This window comes from Hippoglossus stenolepis, chromosome 10, assembly GCF_022539355.2.
Source record: "Hippoglossus stenolepis isolate QCI-W04-F060 chromosome 10, HSTE1.2, whole genome shotgun sequence".
Lineage (NCBI taxonomy): Eukaryota > Metazoa > Chordata > Actinopteri > Pleuronectiformes > Pleuronectidae > Hippoglossus > Hippoglossus stenolepis.
In genome coordinates, this window is record NC_061492.1 from 22,558,120 (window position 1) to 22,581,718 (window position 23,599).

Below are 23,599 nucleotides of genomic sequence, written 5' to 3' on the forward strand. Positions count from 1 at the left end.
TGGTATATTTAACTTATGATATAACCGGTCATGTAGTTACATCATCTTATATATCATCAAACTGTTTTAAATGCAAACCAGATTCTCTGATGCTCTTCTCTGACTTTACAAAGGTCTAATAACCACAAACATGTGAACTCTGAGTAAATCAGTCACAGTCAAAGCGTTGGTTCTCTGTAGGGATTATAATTTCTTTATTATGAATGTACAGTAGCTGTAGAGTTATTGCTAGCATATACACAAAGTAATGGTACACACTCCTCACAACAATGAACCTTTCTCACATCAGACAGCACTCAAATATGTTGCTTCATATTTTACACAGCATGTGGTCAAGAAAATTATTCTTTATTTTGTGTCACAACGTTCCTGTACACTGGGTGGCAGCAGTGAGAGGCGCCAGCTCTGACAAAGAAACAACAGAAGTGTGTCCCAATAATAATAATAATAATAATAATAATAATAGAAAACATTGTTTTGCTCAAAATAAAACAATCAAACAAAAAGCTGAGTACATAATACAACTACTGAAGTATTTAAATGTGAAAAAAATAGTAATAAAATGAAATAAAATTTGAGAAAAACTCAAGTTGTTTTCAAACTTCAGATTCTTCATTCACTCTGAGCTAATGTAGCCCCATTTCAATACTAAACCAATTGGCCCAGGGATAAAGTGTTGGTATTTAGCCTGTACATTTGTTTTCAACCTTCTACACTCTGGTGTTCAAAGTTGTCAAAATAAAAACTGGAGCTTTTATGTTGTATTTTAACATTTGACTAACAAATATAGTTTGTCGGTCGATGACTGATTAATGTGATTGTTAGTTCTAAAGCCTGGTACCAGTTTTCTACCAGCATGAGGAGCAGTGTGAACGAGGCTCTAGTCTGGATTAAACTTTATGTGTAAATGTGTGAAGGCTAGCAGGTGTTCTCTCTATTCAATTCCTCATCGTGGTCTCTCACCTTTAAATCTGTTTATTTTTTACATAGTTTGGTTTCACAGCTACACAAACACATTCTCTACACATTCTCTTTTCCTTCCTTTCTTCAGTTTTTCCAGCAACAACCATTTTGCAGTTGAGCAGATGTTGATGTGTCAGCATGCACCAGCGATGAGACAGATGCAAATTCTGAAAGGTTGAGACATCAGTAATGGTTCACAGATCAGTTTTGTAAAATCAGAACCCCAAAAAATCTTCTGATATCAGTTCAAACTTTTTTTAAACCATGCTTTTTTATTTAATTGTAAAAATCTGGTGCTTGTGTGGGCTGATGTGCACCTCAGCTAATTTTTGGACAGAAATTGCTAATAACTGCTCAACCGATCAACAGCCACACAGTACTGGCTAAACTTGCTTGAACACACATTCCTATGTTCTCTTCTTTCACTTTCCTCTCTCCGTCCTCACTTTCATATGTCACATCACACACTTCACCTGATTCAGAGATCTTCACACCTCGCAGTGCGACAGATTTGTCCGACATCGTGTTCATTTCTATTAGTAAATATCTCGTCCATTTGCTATGCAGATGATGAGTATTCCTTTAAGATCCAAATGTTGCGCGCGTGTTTTTTTAAATGAACATGTACAATTCACAGATCAAGAATACTTGACACATGTCAGGTGAAGCCATAGTTCCAGTCTCATGGTGTCATGTTTTGAGCTAAATGAACTGAAGCGGACTTTGAAGCTTCATCCAAAAGATAAGAAAGTTTTGGTGATTTTCTTTTCTATTCAGCTTCTGTCATGCGGCTGAACACCAGTGACGTTTTCAAGCTACCGTAGCGAAAAACAAGATTCAGGCAATTTCCTTAACTCTGCAGAGACTCGGTAAAATATATCATGACTCTACCACAACATGGCTCTGTTGTTCCAGCGTTTACACCCAAACATACCAAAAAACTATCCAGCAAAACTTTAACCTCCATATTCCTCTTTCTTTCTTTCCTCTCTCAGCCTCTTGACTATTTCTATCCTTCCTTGAGTCCTTCTTACTCGGGTAACACGCCCGCCCTCATGCGGCTTCTGCTCCTCTTCTTCTCTGCATGCATGTGCCCACAGTGAGTGTGCACGTGGCCCCTGATCTGGGCTTCATGCCAACGAGCGTTGTCTGGGTTTGATCCTTGGATACAGCTGGAGAGAGAGAGAGAGAGAGAGAGAGAGAGAGAGAGAGAGAGAGAGAGAGAGAGAGAGAGAGCAGTGTTACTACATCCTGTTAACGTTGTTCACGAGGTGCCTGAACAACATGAAGACAGACTGTACAGGCTGCTCCCTGTGATAAATCATATTATTTAATTCACATTCTGTAGATGAGGATGAGCACTGGTGACACTTCCTGTTGAGTATAAATTGAATACTTCCTTCTGTAAATATACAGATCAAACACTAAGGGGGCATCATGGTATCATGTGTGGCTGCAGCTGGATGGTTGACGAGTTTTATTCAAGACGTTAATGTAGTTGAGCTTTGCTGAGGGTGTAGTTTTTCCCTGCGGCTTTAATGTACTGTGTACAAAATAGAAAACTTATCCTACAATAAATAAGATTAACATATCAGTAATACAATTAAATGGCATTTTGGATTAGGGTTAATCCTAAAGGACAAGGGAAATAAACCCAAATAAAGATCAACAACAAAATCTGTTCATTCATTCTTGAGCCCAAGTTTGACTTGCAAATCAGAGTCACTAAGAGTCTGCTCAGAAGCTTTTCTGATGTTTTGCTGGTCCAATCAAAGTGTCTGCTGATGTACATGTGTTTTTACTTCTTTTACTTACTTTCTTCTGGGACACATTAAAAGAATGGTTACTTTATAAATTATATAATAGTTTGAAATGCCCATTTTGTGTGTTTACATGGGACTTAAATGTACAGTGGGCGTGGCCAGGACATCACAAGCAGGTTAGTGTAAAACACCAAGGCAAAAGTCACAACACAACGACAAAAGACACACAACGGAAACACAACCACTAAAGAAATGAGCGACAACGCATGTTGACAATGAAACGAGCAGAGTTATGGTCAAGTCATGGATATATGGGTCACGTGAGCTATAATGTGTGAAAAACTGGAAAAATCTGTCACTGCTTAAGATTTGATGCTAGTCTAAATGAGGTGTTATGGTACAAGGACGTTCTTCCTTTTTGGGTGCTCCAAGCACCTTGGCCATAACTCCTCAAATAGACAAACATCACATTTTAAGGTTGCTTGACCAGGTTTTCACAGACGACAGCTCAATTGACCACAATAACTGCGCTTGTGTCATTGTCAGCATCTGTTGTTGCTCCCTTCCATGGATTATGTTTTTGTTATGTGGCTTTTGCATTCGTGTTGTGGCGTTTGCATGCATGCTTTCCATTAAGTCACTCGGTCACCATATACATGACAATATGAGCATTGCCATTAGCTGATACCAGTTGACCGTATGCTAAATCTGATATGTAATGATATGTAATGTAACAAAATCCCTCCCCCTAACAAGGAATGTCCAATCATACCTCTTCAACAATAACCAGGCACAAAAGGCCTGCCAAGCTTTGAACTGTTCCATATATAGTGGTGTGCATTGTGTTGTAATAACAGCAATATTGGGCTTTTAAAGAAATTAGAAGGCGGTGTCTTTATTAAGGCTTTACCATAACTAAAAGAGTGGAAGTGTAAGAAAAGGATATAGGAATCATTTAAAATGAGTGTTTTTCTACTTAAACATGAGCTACAGTGATTAGCATGTCTGGCTAATTGGCTTAGTGAACATACTAACTTTTAGCATGAGACATGTGGCTTTAGTACTTTAGTAAAACATGTATCTATGAGGTGCATTAATAATCTATAACAAGACCGTCATTTTAAAAAGAGTTTGATGGATTTTTAACCAACCAATGGAGCAAATGTTAGCAATATGTATATACATTCCTGCAATGCTTAACGTTATTATGCAAACAGCACATTTGCAATTTTGCAGTATGCAACGCAACAACAGGAAGCTTGTCAGCTTGATAGGAACAGTGTTGGTTAGGTTGGTTGAATCTACTGGATACACAGTAATTATCCAGAAGTGAAAGTATGAATACAAAGTGATATATTACCTGTATTCTCTGTTCTGTTGTCTAACTTTACTGATGAACATTTAAGTGAACAAAGTTGCCCTAAAGAAGCTCTTAGTGTGATTTCACTTTAGCCCATGATCTAAAATTGGTTTAAATACATAAACTAGTTAATAGTTACTAGTAGCTTGTATTACACATGTGTAGGTTAACAGACAGGCGACAAGTGTTTCATGTCTTTCTTTGTGTGCACATTCACAGTGAAGTGTGTTGTGTGTTGGGATGTTTTATTTTCCCTCACCCCCAGCAGGTTCCTGGGGATGTATCCCTCCCGGTCATTAAGTCGCGCCCACCACCACTCTGTCTCAGTCTCGTCACGCCGGCTAAGCACAGTGAGGCCGTCGCCCTCGCCGAAGGGAAGCTCATCAGCCTGCTGGGCCGTGTAGTCCCACAGAGCATAGACCAAGCCTTTGTTCATAACCCCCAACTTCTCCTGTACACCTGTAAGACATACACAGTTTTATTCACTGTAGGCCTATTCAGTGTTGGAAAATGGTGTTTCAAGGAATGTCACTTTCAACTAAAAAGTGTCCAATGAAGGTTCAATTTGATGTTTTCCACAAGAAAGAAATATATATAACTTCTTTAATTTCTTCTTTTTCAGTGATTTAAATGTTAATTTTTCCGCTGTGGACTTGGCAAATTCTGATGAGTTTTATTGATTCACCATCAGTCTCTCAATATTCACTTACCATAGAGAAACTGAGAACACTGTGTGAAGCCCTCCTCCATTTCTTCACATTTGTCTGCTGCTGTTTCGACATCACTAATTGTTGTTGCGAAAATGGCCGCCCCGGACTCCACAAGCATCTTACAGAGGTGAACGCTGTTACATGAAGCTGCACAGTGCAGAGGAGTCCTGTAAGGCACAACATTCAAATATGACTTTCAAACCTTCCAGCAATGCACATATATCTCGAATCTTATAGGCTAAACAAAACCAATGTCATCACGAAACAGGCTGACATTAACTAAACATGAATTCATTCCGCTGCATCGGTAATTCAATCAAGTAACTTTGTACAGCAGCTGAGTCAAAAATGAATTTAGAAATACAATTATCTCTGTCACTGCTGCCTCTGAGCTGAGCTCCAGCGTCGCTGCCACAGAGTGTGTTCTTTGGCCAAAATTCCCTCCTAATATTACAGGAGTAAAAAAGGACTCAAAGTACTGACCATCCGTCACTGTCAGCTGCGTTCACGTTCACTCCGAAGTCCAGCAGAAACTTGACAATATGGTGATGTCCAGCGCAGACAGCATTATGAAGAGGAGTTATGCCTTCATCATTGGGCATACTGGGATTTTCCACCTAAAATTCAAATATTGAGGGAAGATACATAATATTATTAAAATTAACTTAACTCTGATGCTGAACTTTGGCACAAATGTCCCAACAGAACAACAGCTACAGCAACAGTGAGTATTGGTATTGAGAAACCCTCGTAGAGAGCACTGTAGAAGGGCCTGACTTCTCTGCAAGACGCAGGAGACGGCAACATTTTGGAAATCGTTGAGATTTAGCCTCAGGGCATTATACCTTCAAACCTTGCTCTGGATTTGAAGCTTCTGAATGAGAGTAACGGATATAACTTACAGTTTAAAAAGTCTGTAAGCACTTTTGTCCAGCATCCATGAAGGAAATGTGTCAGTAGTGGATATAGATTTCATCTAAAAATGTATAGCTTTGTTCTCAGGAGCTCTGTGCTGAGTGTGTCCTCAACGAGTCTGCACACCTGACAACTGAGACCACTTCTCCCATGACAGTATTGCTGAGGATCAAAGATATCATACTTAACTAATTTGTATTGTCCTCATGGTATTGAAAGCTTCATACTCTTCTAATTGAAAGCAGTCTGTGTGTGGGTGTCCAGTATTTGTGGGTATGTAAAAATATTCCTCTATTACATAAGCGAAATATATTTTTTTCATTCAACACAAATGTAAAAAAGCACAGAATCACAGCATTTTAGAAATGGAAATTTTATTCAAAGTGCTGCTGAAGACTCCAGAAGAAGATTTACACTGTTTGGTCAGGATCAGACCACACTTCAGTACTGAACAGTAGGGTCGTAGTTAAGTCAAATTGTGTCCATAATTTCAATTTTTTTCAACCTAACTATTCTACACTATCAATTATTAATCAATACTTCACAGACGTCAACACTTTAAAAACCGCAAAGGCCATACTTTAGTACTCTCAAGGTTTAAGTCCGTCCTGAGAAAGAGGTCATAGTTGGTCTTAAAATACTTTTGGTGTTTCACAAGGCACTGTACTTGGTCCAATACCTGTCTGTGTATGCAACCACTCTGTGACCTGATTTTCAGCTTCAGCATAAAATCCTCATTGGGCATACGATGATCTGTTTTATGTTGATATCGAACCTAGTGATCCTCTCTGTGGGATCCAAACTTAAACCAATGCTAGCAAGGTAATCTGCTATATGTTTACTGCTGCCTGACAAAAGAATTTGAAGAAATTCAGGGTCAATGGACTACACTGACGAATGTTGTTTTATGAGTTTAATATTCATAGGGTACAAAGGACACATTTCAGTGGACTGTGGTTATTTTCTGCCTATAATCCTATCAGTTATTATCCCATTACTACAGCCGTACAATTTTACTCTTATAATCAACATTTTCCAGTTCCTTTACACTTCCAACTGTCTGAGAAGAGATTTATCTTTAAATTGACAAATCTCTGTTTTTGACTGAAGGACTTGTACGTTTTTCTAATCCTCTTGAAGAGCATAAGATGGATTTGGAACTGCTTATGTTGGCCTGCCATTTGACTTACTGAGCTTTACAAATAAACATGACTTGATTTTAGCTCTGCGGAGAAGACAATAATGTTTACAAAATGAACAGTTTTAATGCATCATTATACATATGTTTTACCTCATAGATGATTCTCTGCACCAGATCAAACTCTCCCTCTAACGACGCATCCAGCAGCAGGGCGAGAGGGTTAAACTTGACTCGGAGACCGTGGCCTGTCCGCTCAGATGACGGCTTCTTCAGGTTGGTTCGCTTCGCCTGCAGTACGCAGGGAGAAAGGATGTGTTGACAGTTGAGAACAGAAATTGCCAAGCAGGCACTTAGTGCTTAAGTAAGCACATTAGCCTTTAGAGAGAACAGTTATTTTCTATTTATTATATTTGGGTTTCAGGAAAATAAAGTGAGAAAATAAAGGAAATACACCAATACAGAAACATGCTGAGAAACAAGTGAAGTGGACTTAATGGAATCTATTGGGCTTTAGTACTGTAAAGGGAGAGGTGCACATTGTAGCTAATGGGAGCTCAAGTTTTAAGTGTTTATTTGACATCCAGGAAACTAATATGTATCCCCACCTTAGGCAGCGGAGGAGGTGCAGGAGGTGATGGAGAGGCCTGGCCTACAGAGTTGTTGGTAGGACTAGATCCTCTCTGTTTGTTATTATTCTGGTCCTCTGGCCTATCAGGTGAAGGGAATGGGCTGGGCTGGGTTGACGGAGAGACATTATTGGTAGTTTCCGCTGTTGCCATTGACTCTTTGGACGTTTCTATGGAAATAGAAGGAGGGGACAAGCGTCGCGAGTCCGAGTTCAGGTTCTGGACTTCGCCCTCCACAGCTGCCACACTGATGTGCTTGTCACCAGGTTCTACATTCCCATTGGCTGAATGGATGTTGTCCATGTCACCCAAAAGGCATTCGGGCTGGTAGAAAGTGTTGCCTGGAAAACAAGCAATTTAAGCATCATTTACTCAACAGTACCATTAGGTCAAACGGAAAATACATCTTAACACTGTACACCAGCTGATGCTGAGTGAGGCCCGCTCATATCATCATATCTGTGTATCTTACCTGAGCCTCCTTCCATTCCTCCCGCCAGTGTGTTGAATCTGCAGAAGAGAAATCAGCATCAGGGTCAAATTTATAAATTAATTTATTAATTTATAAAAATTATTGAATGTAGTGTAGCACTGACCTCTGGTACAGAAGTTTCTGGATGTTTGGCCCCTGTGGGCCCTCTGGTTCAGTGATTGAGCTGCGTTTCTTCAGTGGCCGTGGAGCGTTGCTGAGGCGTCTGCGAAGAACCTCCAGGTCAGCGTCACTCTGGTAACGTAGCTGGGAGTGGGCTGTGGAAACAGAAACAGTGGGACTCTGTAATGTTTACAATTACACATTTCTTCTTATGCCATCTATTTATGTCAATGTACTTCATAATGGTCCTAGGTATCAGATGCCAAATCATCACTTATTTGGCACAACAGACATATATACTTTTTCCAATTTATGACCATTTATACTTTCAAAGGAAACAAGTTAACTTAAAAAATTACACAAATAATCCTCTAATCAGATAGAAGCAGAATTAGCAGATTTATGGCAGCATGCACGGTGTTTGAATCTAATTCATGCTCTGGTACCTACCAACTGGGGTGAGCTTTGTGGGACTGAGGGGACGAGGGATGTTATCTACGCTTGGCGGAGGGATAATTTGCCCAACACTGCTCTCTCCTCCTCGTTTCCCTCCTTCCTTATCTGTTACATCCTCTCCTCCTGCTCTCACTCCTCCTCCTCCCTGGAGGAAAGGGACAGGGGACGGAGAGGTGGAGGACGTGGGGAGGATAGGTTTGCCATAGACTGCGGAGAGAAAGGGAAAGGGACAGATATTGATTTATTTTCCCTTGAGGGGATTGTAACAATTATTACAAAAGCAGCTTGAGCCTAAATATACAATCCAACTTCTAATTTAATCTGTCATTTAATTACCTGCTTTGACGGTAGTCCTATTACTGAGGGATCCATAGTTTTTAGCCTGAGGCTGCTGGAGGTACATGCTGTAGATGGAGCTGCTGTTCATGGTGGCAGGACCCTTCCTGGGGGACTGGGGCCTGGAGGGATGGTCCGGGACGTAGGGGCGTACAGCCACAGCTGGAGGGGGATCTGTTCGCTCTGTTTGTGGGGACAGTGGAGAGGACTGGGCTGTGTGCGGAAAAATGTAAAATATACAATTAACATGAACAAAATTTTTTCGCAAACTATTCACTTAAATAGATTCTAAGTGTCAAGTTAGTCAAACACCAATGTAACTCAAAACAACTCTCGTTTAATGACCTTGGTTTGAATTAGGAGGGACAGAGATACGATGTTGTATTTGCTGGGAGGAGGAGGATGATGAAGAGGAAGATGACGTGGCGTTGGCAACGTTAGATCGAGGCCAGCCCAGTGTACCAGGGGCAGAGCGGGGCAGAGAGCTGGTGGCACAGTGATGCCCTGCCGCCTGGTGGGTGGCACTGGGGTAGGTACCATAACCAGAGGGAAGCTGGTGGGAGAAGGAGATACAGAAGTGCAAATGGAGAGAGAATTTGAAAATGAGTGACTAAATAGCTTCATTTAGGATGGAGAATTTTCTCCAGAGATATCCAGAAAGTTCACATTTACTCAACTGGCCTTCAAAGTGGCAGCTAAGGAGGCCTTTAGCAAAAATGATGAATATTTAAATGGGACTTACTTGAACTCCTTTTATTACAGAATTCATGAGACTATATATAATATTGTAGTATGATGATGATAATGTTCATATTATCTCTCAATGTCTAGAGTATAAACACTACCTGTTCTGGACTGTTGGTCCTCCAATCGGACACACTCTTACTGATGCTAGGCCATGATGCTTCATTGGCTAAATGGAGAGAGAGGGAGTGGTGAGAAAGGGACAAAGGTTACAACAGGAAAGGCAATTAAGGAGAGGGAGTGATGAAGACAGACACAAACAGAGGAACCCTCAGTGTGTTGAAAGTAGTAAGAGGTAAGATGGTAGTTGTAGGAGCAGGAGACGCAAAAAAAACAGCAGAAAGTATCTGGTTGCTAGAATATTTCAAATACATTTACATAGCAGTATGACACTGAAATAGTTAAATAGTAGTGTAAAAATAAAGTAAATAAAATAAATGCATAGTATTATCCGTGGTAATTGAACAATATTCAGCGCTTTTTCAAGTCTTATTGACTCTAATTGCTTTACAGTACAAGTCGCATCTACCCATTCTCAATTTCAAGTTTATTATCTTGCCCAAGGAAACTTCAGCATGCAGACTGGAGGAGCTGAGGATCGAACCACTGCACTTTAGCAGGTGACCACCACCCCCTCTCTCTCTCTCTCTCTCTCTCTCTCTCTCAATTAAATTTCAAATTTCAAGCCTCAACATAACAAATAGTGTTACATAACAAGACAAGCACTTAATTGCTTAACAACAACTCTCCATGTTCAGATTGGTGATTACAGTCTATTTCCAACAGTAAATATCATTTAGTTTCCTCTTTCATCATGAGCTTGGTTACAAAATGTGTCTGTAATGTTGTTGTTGTAATGGTAACTGCTAAATTTGTATCTGATGATGAAAAAGGCAAACATTTGCCGTAACTGACAGTCGTGGCCATTCGATTGACTTTTGGGTGCTGTTCAACAGCAACTTTCACCAACAATTACACTGGGTGGTTGTTTAATGCGGGAAACCCAACAAAACATTTCAAAACCCAGACAAAAAAAAAACCTTTTGCCTTGAAGGTTTAAAGCCCACTTGACTGACTGTGCTAAAATGCTAAGCTTTTAAATAAATGAGCCCAATGCTGTAAACAAAAGTATCAGCTGGGTATGTGAAGTTGCAGTTTACCCCACCTGCTCCTCCACAGAGGTGGATAGGTAACTAAATGGCTAAGTTCAATGCAACACAAGGTCAGGGCACAAAGGTCACGGTCGTTTACTAAATCTGGATCCCACTTTCTCGTGACAGTCGGACAGTCCTGAGGTCAGTGACCTAGCTTAATGCTTCACAGTCAACGTCAGCACGCTAACACCCATTGAAAGAAATGTTATCATGATAATGTTTAGTAGGATTTCATGTTCGAAGTTAGAGTTTAGAGTGTTAGCACACTAATATGTGCTAATTAGAATTTATTTGGACAATGAAAGTACAATAAACAATTCTTACAAAAATCATTTCTGTGGTATGTCAAATGCCAGGTAGACCTGTCCTTAGAGCTGAAGCAATGGCCTGGTTGAATATAATTGAAAAAGCCTCTAAAAATAAATGTTGTACTTTGTGGAACATTAAAATTCCACTTCATGTTGGCTTTTTGTCTATTCATCATCTATTGTCAAAGTATCATTTTAATCTGTTACCTAATCGTTTGGCCCAGCGATCAATGGTGCAACCACTTCACAACTCTGGCGCATATATACAGTTTACCAGACTAATACTGATTGAGTATTGAACCTGGGTGTCCTGCAGTCAGTGCAGTAATCTGTGCTGTGCAACCTGTTGACTGCCGCTGTAACCTGCTGACCTCAGGAAGACAACATTCGCGACAGGAAATAAACAGTCAGCTTTGTGGAAACCTGGCCATCTGCCTGAGAGCCCAGATTAGATGTAGTCACTGCCTAAGAGGAAACAGCACAGTGCACAGTTTACATAGTCCAGCACAGGTACCATCACAGTATGTTCTGGTGCATAAGATAAAGGGTGGCCATTGTTCAGGTTAAGGGTTTAAAGAAGTCTATTTGACTTAAAACAACTCAAGCCTTTTCTTTAGGTAAATCTAATGTGGGTTATTGAATGCAAATCTTTGGATTCCTGAACTGTTCATTATTTGTGGCAATATACAATGTATTTCAGAGACTTGAAAAATAACTAATCAATTTGTCTCATTAGGATTAAAGTAATCAATATTTTGGGAAATTGCAAGTGTTGGATGAAACCACTCTAATATTTTGTTAGCCAACAGCTGGTTAGCGTAGCATTAATGCTGCCTTCAAATCTTTTGAGAATACATTCTAATTACTCACCATGATCTCTGATGCCTTTGCATTTCCTGCATTACATTAGCCAACTGCTAGCTGGCTAAACTGTCACCTCTGTGGCTTCTAGACACCAACAGTAATGTTAATATTAGCCTCCATGTTGCTATTGCCTAGCCACAGTCTTGTTACAATTTAAGACTTGAATGCAAAGCACACTGTGTAAACGACTTCCTGCATAGTAACCAAAAGCTCAAACGTTCTATATAATGGTGAGAAAATACTGGATGGAGCGGGATAGAGCTCCAGAAGTAGCCTAATGCAACAGAGTCTTTTTTATCAGCACCTCTAGAGCATATTAGCAAGACAAGACTAAGGGAAGTCACCACCCAGCCAAGAGATAGATAAGCTTATTACCCATAAACTTTAAACTCAAATTAAACAAACTAGATAATGAATTAGCTTTAGAGGTGATGGTAAGTGGATATTGTTACTGTTGGACAGAGCCAGACTAGTTCCTTTGTTTGAGATAAGCTAATTTGCTGATAGCTGTAGTGACGCTTTTAACAAACAGACACAAGAGTGGTATCAGTCTGCTTGTGGCAAGACAATAAATAAGCATATTTCCCAAAATGTCTAACTACTTAAAGGGGACATAGCATGCAAATTCCACTTTGTTAGTGCTTCTACAGGTTAATGTGGGTATCTGGCATGTCTACCAACCCAAAAACTCTGGGGAAAAAACACTCGCGCGTTTTGTTATAGTTCCTCTAAGTCAGAAACGTCATGCTTGAGCGACTCGTTGCGCTTCCTGGGTTTTGTGTCGTAACAAGGAACTGGAAGTCTCCTACATGGTCTTGGCCCACCCCCGTCCCCCACACTCGTTACTTCCGGGTTTACACGGAGGCAGCGAGGCAGCGAGGCTGCGAGGCAGCGAGGCAGCGAGGCAGCGAGGCAGCGAGGCAGCGAGGCTGCGAGGCAGCGAGGCTGCGAGGCAGCGCAGCGCCGTTCCCTAAAATATGTAATTTATATCGTTTAAAATCATGGGGGGAGAGGGGGGAGGGGGGAGCTGGCTCATTAGCATTTAAAGGAACAGGCACTCAAAACAGGTCACTCTGTGGAGGGCTGTTTTATACAGGGTAAAAAGGGTGCTGTTTTAAATGATCCTTGTGGTATTTTGACCAAAGTATGTTACAGACATTTCATTAAGACCCCAAGGAACCATATCAACTTGTGGTAAAATGGGCATGCTATGTCCCCTTTAATATTCATTGTTTAATTAATTCCACGTGTGATATAATATCCTTTAATTTACACCTACCTATCTACCTATATCCGGAATAGATTGATTGGAAAAGTCTTTCTTTGTAACAGAAGCATGAGAAGCATTGAAGCCTATTGGTCATTACCACAGACTGCATATAAATATATATAAAACAACCTAAAATGTCAGAAACCTTTCACTTTTTAGTGGGAGGGGTGGTTTATGACCGAAACAGCAGCCAGTCACCAGGGGGCAATCCAGATGCTTTGGCTTCAGTTTTAGGGTGTTGCCATGTCAATCCTCTTTATATAAAGCCATTGGTCATTACAAAGACATGTGAGACTCTAAAAGTTGTTTTGGAATATCTGGTATGTGGATCATGTCAATACTTTCATTGAATGCATTGAATTATTGCTGTGATGATTTTTGTTTGAACATTATGGACTGCTTGTACAGTATTAACATTCATCCATTCGTAACATTTGTTACTAATGAACAAAGATTTAAAGGGATAGTTCACCCAAAAATGAAAATTCACTCATTATCTACTCACCACTGTGCTGATGGAGGGGTGGGTGACGTTTTTGAGTCCACAAAACACTTCAGTTTCAGGGGTAAAGAGTGTTTCAGCCAAATCCAATACAATTGAAGTAAAAGGTGACCGATTCTTCAAATGTAAAGGTTAGGGTTAATACTGCTCCTGTGGTTTCATCCAAGTGTCCGTAAGCCCCGGCATTCAAATTCGACTCGAAACGGCATCATTTACACCATGTTTTTATTTATAAAATGTTTTTACGTTAGTGAATCTGTCATCATGTACTTTAATTGTATTGGATTTGGCTGCAACACTGTTTACCCCTGAAACTCCAGTGCTGCAGTGTTTTGTGAGATCTAACACTTCACCCACCCCTCAATCGAGTACATTTTCATTTTTGGGTGAACTATCCCTTTAATCTCTGATGATTGCAACAACAGCTGCCAGATGCTCCTCTAAAAATCTCAAACACACATTATTATATATACCACATTATATATAGTGTACCTCAGACTTCCTTTCATTCATCTGCTGTGCCTGCCTGCCCAGCAGACTGTGTACAACAATGTATTTTCCACATTATATAAGCAGGGATAATAAATAAAGCCGTGGCATTCGCTGTTGCTCATCAAGAACACAATGGGATTTGTGACCTTGTTGGTTAAAGACACTTATAAACACAAAAGTTACACTAAGTGAGTAGAAATGGTATCCTTATTCAAGCCAGGGTGTAATGATGTTTTACCATAAGCAACAGTAGTGTCTCAATGTTTACATAGACACCAATATTCTGGTATTAACCCGATTAAGCCAATAATCAGAGTAAGACAGTGTCATGTTAACTGCATTTTCTGATTAGCTTAACTTTAATAAGTTCATACTCGGAATAAGCAATAATTGAACTAAGACATGTGTTGTATTCCGACCTTAGTCACATTATGTAGACATGTATATGTCTTAAAAGCATTATAACGTCTCAATGGAATTTTCAAAGCATTTTGCGACATCGTCAGTCACCAACTACTTGATGACACATGCCCTGGGTGTAACCAAGATGGAAAAATAAAAAGGAGTTGTTGCTTTTGTAAAATTTGAGAGAAACCCCCCAAAATGGTATACGGTAGCATCGTACACGGTTGCGCTTTTAAAACTGGCAGAATAACGTGGGATGTAACAAAGTGAGTCAAAATCAGGAACATGTATTATGAATGGAATATTCTATTCGCAAATAATGTATACACCATAATCCAAACAATGTTGTCTTCTGAAGAAGATCAGTAGATGGAATATTGCTTTCCATGTAAAAATACTCAATATGTGTGTGAATGTGAATATTGTTACTGACTAGGAAAACAATTTCATCATTCTATTTTGTTACCTTTGGGCAGATTGTTTCAGACTTTGTAAGTAAACTGAAGATGATGAACTCGCTGTATTGAACCATTTAAATCTAACATAGAATAATTGAACATGAGTCTCAGTCCACACTGTGGTTTGCCCTCAGTTTATTGTCTGATGCTGTCCTTTCTAACCCCGAGCAGCTGCTGGATATCAGATGTCCTGTCGGTGTCCTCATACACATGACCCTTACATTCTGAGGTCACTTTCTGTAGCTGACTCAATTATGTTCTCTCTCTAAACCATCTGTTCTGTATAGTTAGACATGACACAACCTGTATGGTTTCAATGCAACCTTCGATGTTTCAGGGTCATTCAGACATATATATTTAAGATCTCGTCTTTACTATGCAAAGTGCCTTGAGATAATATATATTATGATTCGGCGCTATTCAAATTCAATGGATTGAACTTGTGAAATCACAAACTGGTGATGAAGGATTCTACTATTAACAGGCCCACTACACACTGACATGTGTATGGAAGAGTGAGTAACCAGGTGCTGCTAATCTATCACTGCAGCTAGAGGTGAGTAAGTTTCTCTAGCCCCTTCTACGGACTCACTGTTGTCACTGTCGCCCCCCTGAGGGGACCCAGGTCCCTCCCACGTCTCCGTGGGTTCAGACAGGACGATGTCTAAATCTGACACTTTCCACTGGCTGGGAGGATTCCTGCTGCCACTCCTGTCCTCCTCTGCGCAGCCACACCCACCACCACAGTAACAACCACCAAAACAACAACAACGACATGCACAACAGGGACATGGCCACGACGACATCATCATAATGATGCCACAGGACGGTTACAGCACCAACAGTCACAACACCAGCCACCACCACGACATCAACAAATGACAAAACAATAATCAGTGACATACACATCCACATTTAAGGTGACGTCAACAACAACAGATGAGGGGAAAGGAAGACAAGGAGCAAAAAGACAGAGAAAGGAAGTAGAAGGACAGTGAGTTAGAGCTTGGACAGAAATATCAGACAGTGCAGCCAGAAAAACTCAAGTAAAAGACAGGAAATGATTTTGGACCAACCTGAGAGGGAACGGGTGTGGCTGAGTGGGGTGGGTTTGGGTGGAGGGTCAGCTGGCAGGGGGTAAGCCGCCTCCTGTCTCCCCTCAGCTGGAACCTGGATGTAGGGGCAGACAGCTGCCACTCGACCCAAAACTCCACCAGCAGGGTGGGAAGAGGACTGAGGGGAGGACAGGCCTCCTCCATTCATACGGGTTAACTAGAGGAGTCAAGAGAAAGAATGAGACATCAACTTAGGCTGTGAGGAAAAAGTGTTTCTATATACTGTTTAGCCGTGAATAAAAATCCATGCAGTAAAGTTTTGTACTTCAGCTCTCTTCTTGTGCAATCGTTCTCGCAGATCTCCGATGCGTTGATCCATCACTGTCACCTGGGCGTTCCTCTTGTTTAGCAGCTCCTTGTTCTGGGACAACTTGCTGCTCTGCTCCAGGTTATGGCGGTTACGAGCCTTAAACACAGCAGACAGAAATACACAGTGCTTACATGCTCAAGTCACTGAAAACTGTTTCTAGGTAAAAGAAATGACGTGTGAAGTGTCATTTACCTGCAGCTCCTGGTAGAGTTTCCTCAGCTCCAGGGCTGCAGGGCCAGACAGGGGCGACCCTTTCTGGCCTGTGGTGGTACCATGGCACCCAGTGGGTGCCCCCTGAGGCGGTGCAGGGTGTAACTGAATGCGCCCTTTCCTCAAATCCTCCAACTGCTGAGTCAACTGGTGAAACAGTTTTACACAGAATCAATCAATCAAGTTTATTTGTATAGCCCATATTCACCTGAACTTAACAACAACAACTCATCTGACACTTAGGTTACATCCATACTAATACAGTATGTTTTCATTTGAAAACAGTGTTTTCAAACTAAAATTATCTCTCTCCATAAAAGCGTTTTGGCTCTAGATTCAATTTTAATTCCCATCCACTCTAACACACTTGAAAACACATAACATATGACCACTCACTTACACTGGGCATGCGCATGCCGATGTGAACGGGAAGGTATGCACGTGTCGCGGATACAGGAATTGCTCGATTACTAGCTCATCTATTATGCATGTAAGTATTTGTATCGTTGTAGAGTGCAGAATTTAACTGAATAACAGCCGTTAGAAAAATCTGAATAATAGCCAACTCCAAACAAGCCTCAGCATTACCTGGTCGACTCTGACCACTGCAGACTGCAGCTCCGCCTGCTTCTCCTGAAACAAGCTGCTCACATGGTCTATCTCTGCAGCTGCAGACAGGAGAGAAGTCAGATGTATTCACAGTGAATGAGATCACTGCTGATGTCTTCATTTTCTGGGAAGTGTGCATGCATCTACAGCAATATGTATACATATTTTATTCACAGCAAATATTTTAATATATTAGTCCCTGAATACATCTTAGGCACATCATATGAACACTCAAAGAATACACACTGTATAGTGCTGTTTTGCACATGCTTCCTTCATGTTTCAGTAGATTAGATTCATTGTCTTTTTAATATATATAGTCATAAACTGCAGTGGCTGTAATCACAGTCATCATCCCTGTGTGTTCAGTGGGTTTAGGCTTACAGAGGTTTCCGTTGATCAGTTTACTGTAGTCCACTTGTCCCCTCATGGCTCGGATCTTTTTCAGCTTTGCTTCCTGAGTCTCTACTCGCTCCTTCAGCCGCTGCAGCTTCTCAGCTTCAGACTAAACCAGAGAGAAGAACACAAACCACCCAGGATAAATGTTCATTTGCATTTTCATCTCATTAGCTACTGAAATATCAACAAAAAACAAAATAACAGAGTCTCCATAACTCGGGTTGAATAAACAGGGCTTGTTTTAAATTTTAAGTTTGCTATATCCATTCAGTTAGCAGATGGATCTTGGCAGCCAGTATGTACAGGATGAATTACAGAGACAATTTGAATGGACATATGACCATGTGTGCTGTATTGGAGCAAACTTGAAGAAATGTTAACCTCTCCTTGAGACTGATAGAAGACATAAGGATCCCACCTGTGTCTGTCCCTGGTTGGATCTGCCTCCCTGCTGAAGATACCTCAGCCTCTGCTCCTGCAGGAAAAAGAGGACATGATGACTTTGGAGATTTTCATACATTTACAACTACATTATCTGCTGTATAGACTTGTTGGCATTGGCACCAGACTAACTGCTATAAATATTCCTTTCATCATCCAAAACCTACACCTCCTCTCTCCCTCTATTGCAGATAGTGTCTCTCACTTGAAAGTCCTGGGAACCCGTTTTCTCTAATTCTTACTATGGCCCTGTTCAGATATTAAGATCTGTCTTGGGTGATCTGATCATAAATGAACCCTTTGCTTTGGCTGCACAGTGGCTCTAATATAAATAATGAGACACAGGTATATTGAAATCTATTATGCCTAAATAAATAACTAAAGGGCACTAAAAAAAGCTGATAGGAGAGTGCTTCACAGTACAGATGGATAATGATCCAAGACTTAGTGCAAAAGTTAACCAAGAGCTTCTCCAGGCAAATAAATATTCCCCTGTACTAAAAAAGAATAAAACTGAGGAATCACTGCAGACAAAACTGAGACAGAACGACCCACAAACAAGCTGTAATTGAGACATCTGCAGTAAAGACCTGGCAAAGCATCTAATGGGAGGAAACATAGGCTTTCCATGAGTTCCAGACTTCAGGCGTCACTGTATTCATATTTATATCTGTTTGTCAAATAATTTTTGAGCCTCTGAAAATAGAGGGATTACATATAAAAATGGCAAATGCTTGAATTGTTAACGTATCATTTTTGTCAAACCCCTTGAATTAAATCTTAAAATCTTTACTCATCTCAAGGATTTAGTTTTTCAAATAACGGTAGAGGTGTACAGGGAAAACATTGTGCCACTGTTGAAATGGCCTACTGTCTGTAACTTTGGAAATTATGTGGCTACTGATTTTTGTTGAAATGTAGGCATTTATGTAATAAACCACCTCACACATTATAAAACAAAAATCCTGCAATCCTGCAGAGAAAGAGGAGAGCAAGAGGTGGATAGATAGATGGATAGATAGATGGATAGAGAGAGAGAGAGAGAGATATAAAGAGAGAGAGAGGAAGAGAGAGAGAGGAAGAGAGATGCCATGTGTGATGCTGACTGAGGCAGTTTACTCCTCTCTAGTGCTGGCACGTAGTACAGCTGACCTGTCTCTCTCTCTCTCTCTCACACACACACACACACACACACACACACACACACACACACACACACACACACACACACACACACACACACACACACACACACACACACACACACACACACACACACACACACACACACACACACAGGAATAGGGAAATGGAATGTTGGCAAGAACCCTCCCATCATTCACTGGAACCAAACACACACATTCACACACATTCACACAAACTTTCACACACATAACACATTACATAACTGTAGCTTCTTTCGTTACATAGAGAATGCTAAAAAAAAACATGTATGCAGTGTTTTTGACCTTTATAAATGGAAATCCTAAACCCACTTTGAACTAATAATGGATCAGATAATGGAAACTGCCTCCACATGGCGGATGAGAGAGGGAAACACTTGAACACTGGAAGGAAACACTGGGGGATTGCTGATTGCTGCTTTAAAAATGCTGTATATCAGCATAAAGTAGCCACAATGGGTTTTGGCAAACCAAAATTGGACAAATCAATGTTGGTATTTGAAAGTATAGTTTCCTCTGGAAAACATTTGTATTTGTTTTAGTCTAAGTGGACATGCTATCACATGAACAGAAGTTCTAAGAATCAGGTTTGTGTTGGCTCACCCTGGTGACTCTTTCCTGGAGTACAATTCTACTTCAACTTCCATCTGTGGTTCCCCTGCTGACCTCACTTCCTGTAAAGTCAAAAGTCACTTCCTAACGTGGGAACTGGGGACGAGGGACCATGAGCTGTCTCTCTCCCACATACACACCAAGGTGAATGGTTGTCTATTGCATCAAATGGATTTGTTTTTTTCTCTCCAGTCCTTAAACTCTGACCTGGATTACATGTTCTGTTTCAAAGGAAGACGTATGAGCCATGATCCACACACACACACACACACACACACACACATTCCTCTGAGGCCCCAGCTCCTGTGACTGACCTTTTCAGGCAGACTCTAACGTAGATAACCTTACAGTTCCTGACAGGTAATAGATTTAAGTTACCTTGGCGACCAACATCTGTTGCTGAGCCTCTATCTGTTGCTGTTGTCTTGTGGCCATTTCCTGGAGCTCAGAGAGGGTCAGCTCCACACGGGGAATCTACACACACACGAGGACACACACAAGAGTTGCATATATTAATTCAACCTCCCCCTGTGTATTTTCACGACACATAGCTAAGCATAGGACTGACGACTCAAGATGACACACAGCTGCACACACACATCACCTCACACTTTAGGTCATGCTGTGTGCTACAATGTTATTAGACCAGCAGCTGGTGGCCTTGGCAGCGTGACATATCATAGTATTGGTTCAAGGGAAAATGTCTGTATCCTTTCTGCTCTGGTCATTACAGTGCTGTGACACAGACATCAACGGCTGGAAAATATCTTATCACTGATCATGTGTCCTGTTTTTTACTGTCAGAGCCGGGCACACACCGGAACACCTTGTTAAGTGGCTGTACAGAACAAACATTTCTTTGATTACATGAAGAAATGTTTGTCCCTGTGTGTGTGTTTGGGGTTTTGAGGGTGGGGTCATGGGGGAGAAATGCCTCTAGCAGACAACAGTGGAAGGTTTCAGCCCAGCCACATCCTGCTATTGTGTATGTTCACTCATGAATACACACAGACAAACAGCATCTGGTCTGCTGCATTCATTTCCAGTAGGGAGGCAAGACAATATAAAAGTTTTCAAATTGCATCCAGTGGGAAATGATGAAGCCATGACATAAAGGCAATAACATTAATAACGCTGAAAGACTGCTTCAACACCAGGGGGCTCTGTACTGTATCATAATGAACCATCACAATAGACTGGGTCGATTTAAACAGGCCTGGGACCAAAGATGAACAAATATAGTTTCTACTATATTTAAACATTGCTGAAACTCAAAGAAAGTCACAGTTCATTTAGTCTCAATCCAGATTTATGAATTCCACCTACAGTAGAATTGTCTGCTGACTGGGACTAAAATGAAACCTGAATCTGCTTTATAGAATGTATTTCTGATCTCAGTGTGTGAAGGTTTTCAGAGACTAAAGTATGGACAGTTTTGTAATGCTTGTTTTATGTCACTTCAAAAACATAATGTGTGGTGTGAAAGGGTTCATTACTATTAAATGGGTTTATAATAATAATGATAATTCAACTGAGTTAAACATACTGAATGGAATTTGGATTGTGGCGCAAAACCCATCTTCTCTACCTTGAACAAATGTCCCAGTAACTCTAAACAACCATGTACTGTCAGCACTTTTAAATGGGAACTCTTCTGTACTGCAGGTAAAATCTTGATATAGTTGAACTTGATTAACTGCCTGCACTAAGCATTGCCATGAAATAACAGTTGTACAAGTAAGCTGTAGATACAGTATGTCAGACTGTAGTTAGTACATTTTAAAACATCTACAATTCAACAATATGGCCTCGAACAATACCACACAGATTAAACTCATTATATGCCAGAGATTAGAGAGAAATAGTTTCAGAACTGTTAAATGCAAGGGCACTGAGGTTTCCATCAGTTTTGTTAAATGTTCTGAATACACCTTTGAACACCTCCGTGGAATCTTCAGGAGCTGGTGAAAAAGTCCATTACCCTGCACAGAGCCCTGCGGTTTTGGCAATTCTTAGATATGAAATCAGAAAAATGAATTAAACTCAGTGGCCATTTAATGGCTCCGGGAGTGGACGCTCCAAGTCTGGCAGCATTAGCGCCCTGCTAAATATCACTGTTGGTGATTAATGACACAGATGGTCACACTGTGTTACAGACAACATCATTGCCTTCCGGCTAACACTCACTGACATTATGCAGACACACAGTATTCCAATGCATCAAGTTTTAGACGATGACATTATGCTTGTTACACTGATTTTCCCGTCAGTGGTTCCACATATCATTAGCTAACTGCTGACCTATGGGAAACTGCAGATCCTCAGATCTTTGATGTGCATTATGCTAATGTACTCTGGTCCAGTGCTGTCAACTCAAAGATACCAAGCAGGGCCCGTATAATTAGATATTTAGTGGAAATATTGCCAACGGTGGTGTAGTGGGGATAGACTTTCACAACAAAACCTCCAGGAGCATCACCACACAAACAAAAAACTTTAGTTAACCTATCCATATATGATCAGTGTTTGTTGACCTTGTCATAAGGGTGTAGATTTAATTATATGTTTTAGCACTGAGGTCATAGTTAGAGTTGGGCTGCTTCATATTCAGACATGTGACAAATATTCTGCCCCCGCCAAGTATGCAAATGAAGAGGAGTAAAAAATTACATTACATTACATATCATTTAGCTGACGCTGTTATCCAAAGCGACTTACAATAATATATATATATATATATATATTATTTCAGCCCAAGTAACTATAATAATAATTTTAGTAGTAAACATATCCCTGAATTAAATCATTTCTGACAATGTTAACAGAAAAGTGTTATTGTTAGAAGTTACTGGCACTGATATTATAATCTGTAGATGTATGACTGTGGCAGTAGGTTAGGGCGAGATAAGACTACTGCCCAGCAAGGATTAGTCCTATGTGGCCCGACCATGAAACACTAGTCTGATTTTAGATCAGCGACCTTCTAAGTACTGGAGAGTTCATGTTGCTCAAGTCACGCAAGATGTATAATACTCAAACAATAAGTTGTTAACTTGGTTATTTGGGGCCGTTTTTCTGGCCACGTGATGAATCTTAGTCCCACATGCACACCTTTTTAACTTAGCTGAAATCAGATGACACTAAAGCTGCTTTCAGACCTGCATTACACTCTGGACAATCTCCTGAAATTATCCATAGGGGCTGTGTGTGAGAATGCAAATGACCGAGTAAGTCGCTGCGGACAATCTCCGGAGTTCCTCCTGCTAGCCCCCTGTAATTATGTCAGAGTGAGCCCATGTGAGAATACAGCACGCAATGGACACAAAACCTTAAAAAAACACATAGCAATCATCAGATGGCGGGAAGCTAGAGAAACTAAGTCAACATGAACAGTGAGTAGCTTCATCTGGAGCTGGCCAGAATAATTTGTCACTAAAAATGCAACTTTTGTTTTCATTTCGCAGAGTCTGTTGGTGTGTTCTTTGCTTGGTGAACTACAGTAAAATCAGCTCTTCCAAACTCTTACGTTCTATCTACCACTCCAACCAGTTTGCTTTTTCAACATTAAGAAAAACAAGTTTGATTTTAAATGTGAGTGTGTTGTGCTTGGGATAATAAAACAGTTTTTAGTAGGCATGCAGCATACTTGAAACTGACTTT

The 23,599-nt window shown here is 40.6% G+C and overlaps 1 protein-coding gene across 5 annotated transcripts in view; it reads right to left on the reverse strand.

The window, feature by feature from the left end:
* Nucleotides 1–166: 166 nt before the first annotated feature.
* LOC118116192 (apoptosis-stimulating of p53 protein 1) overlaps nucleotides 167–23,599 on the reverse strand; it is a 51,502-nt gene continuing 28,069 nt past the window's right edge. For 4 of the 5 annotated variants that reach the window (XM_035167592.2, XM_035167590.2, XM_035167591.2 and 1 more), the window contains 20 exons: nucleotides 20,318–20,413; nucleotides 18,121–18,177; nucleotides 17,688–17,808; nucleotides 17,283–17,362; nucleotides 16,677–16,841; nucleotides 16,440–16,580; nucleotides 16,136–16,331; nucleotides 15,652–15,780; nucleotides 9,708–9,775; nucleotides 9,208–9,415; nucleotides 8,863–9,075; nucleotides 8,521–8,733; nucleotides 8,075–8,225; nucleotides 7,951–7,988; nucleotides 7,458–7,819; nucleotides 7,003–7,140; nucleotides 5,280–5,413; nucleotides 4,797–4,963; nucleotides 4,346–4,545; nucleotides 167–2,135 (listed from right to left, as the gene is read on the reverse strand). In XM_035167592.2, coding sequence (XP_035023483.1) covers nucleotides 2,094–2,135; nucleotides 4,346–4,545; nucleotides 4,797–4,963; nucleotides 5,280–5,413; nucleotides 7,003–7,140; nucleotides 7,458–7,819; nucleotides 7,951–7,988; nucleotides 8,075–8,225; nucleotides 8,521–8,733; nucleotides 8,863–9,075; nucleotides 9,208–9,415; nucleotides 9,708–9,775; nucleotides 15,652–15,780; nucleotides 16,136–16,331; nucleotides 16,440–16,580; nucleotides 16,677–16,841; nucleotides 17,283–17,362; nucleotides 17,688–17,808; nucleotides 18,121–18,177; nucleotides 20,318–20,413 — 2,919 coding nt within the window. In that variant the 3' untranslated portion in view covers nucleotides 167–2,093. The remainder of the gene's footprint in view (nucleotides 2,136–4,345; nucleotides 4,546–4,796; nucleotides 4,964–5,279; nucleotides 5,414–7,002; nucleotides 7,141–7,457; nucleotides 7,820–7,950; nucleotides 7,989–8,074; nucleotides 8,226–8,520; nucleotides 8,734–8,862; nucleotides 9,076–9,207; nucleotides 9,416–9,707; nucleotides 9,776–15,651; nucleotides 15,781–16,135; nucleotides 16,332–16,439; nucleotides 16,581–16,676; nucleotides 16,842–17,282; nucleotides 17,363–17,687; nucleotides 17,809–18,120; nucleotides 18,178–20,317; nucleotides 20,414–23,599) is intronic. The other variant, XM_047341595.1, reaches the window with a different exon arrangement.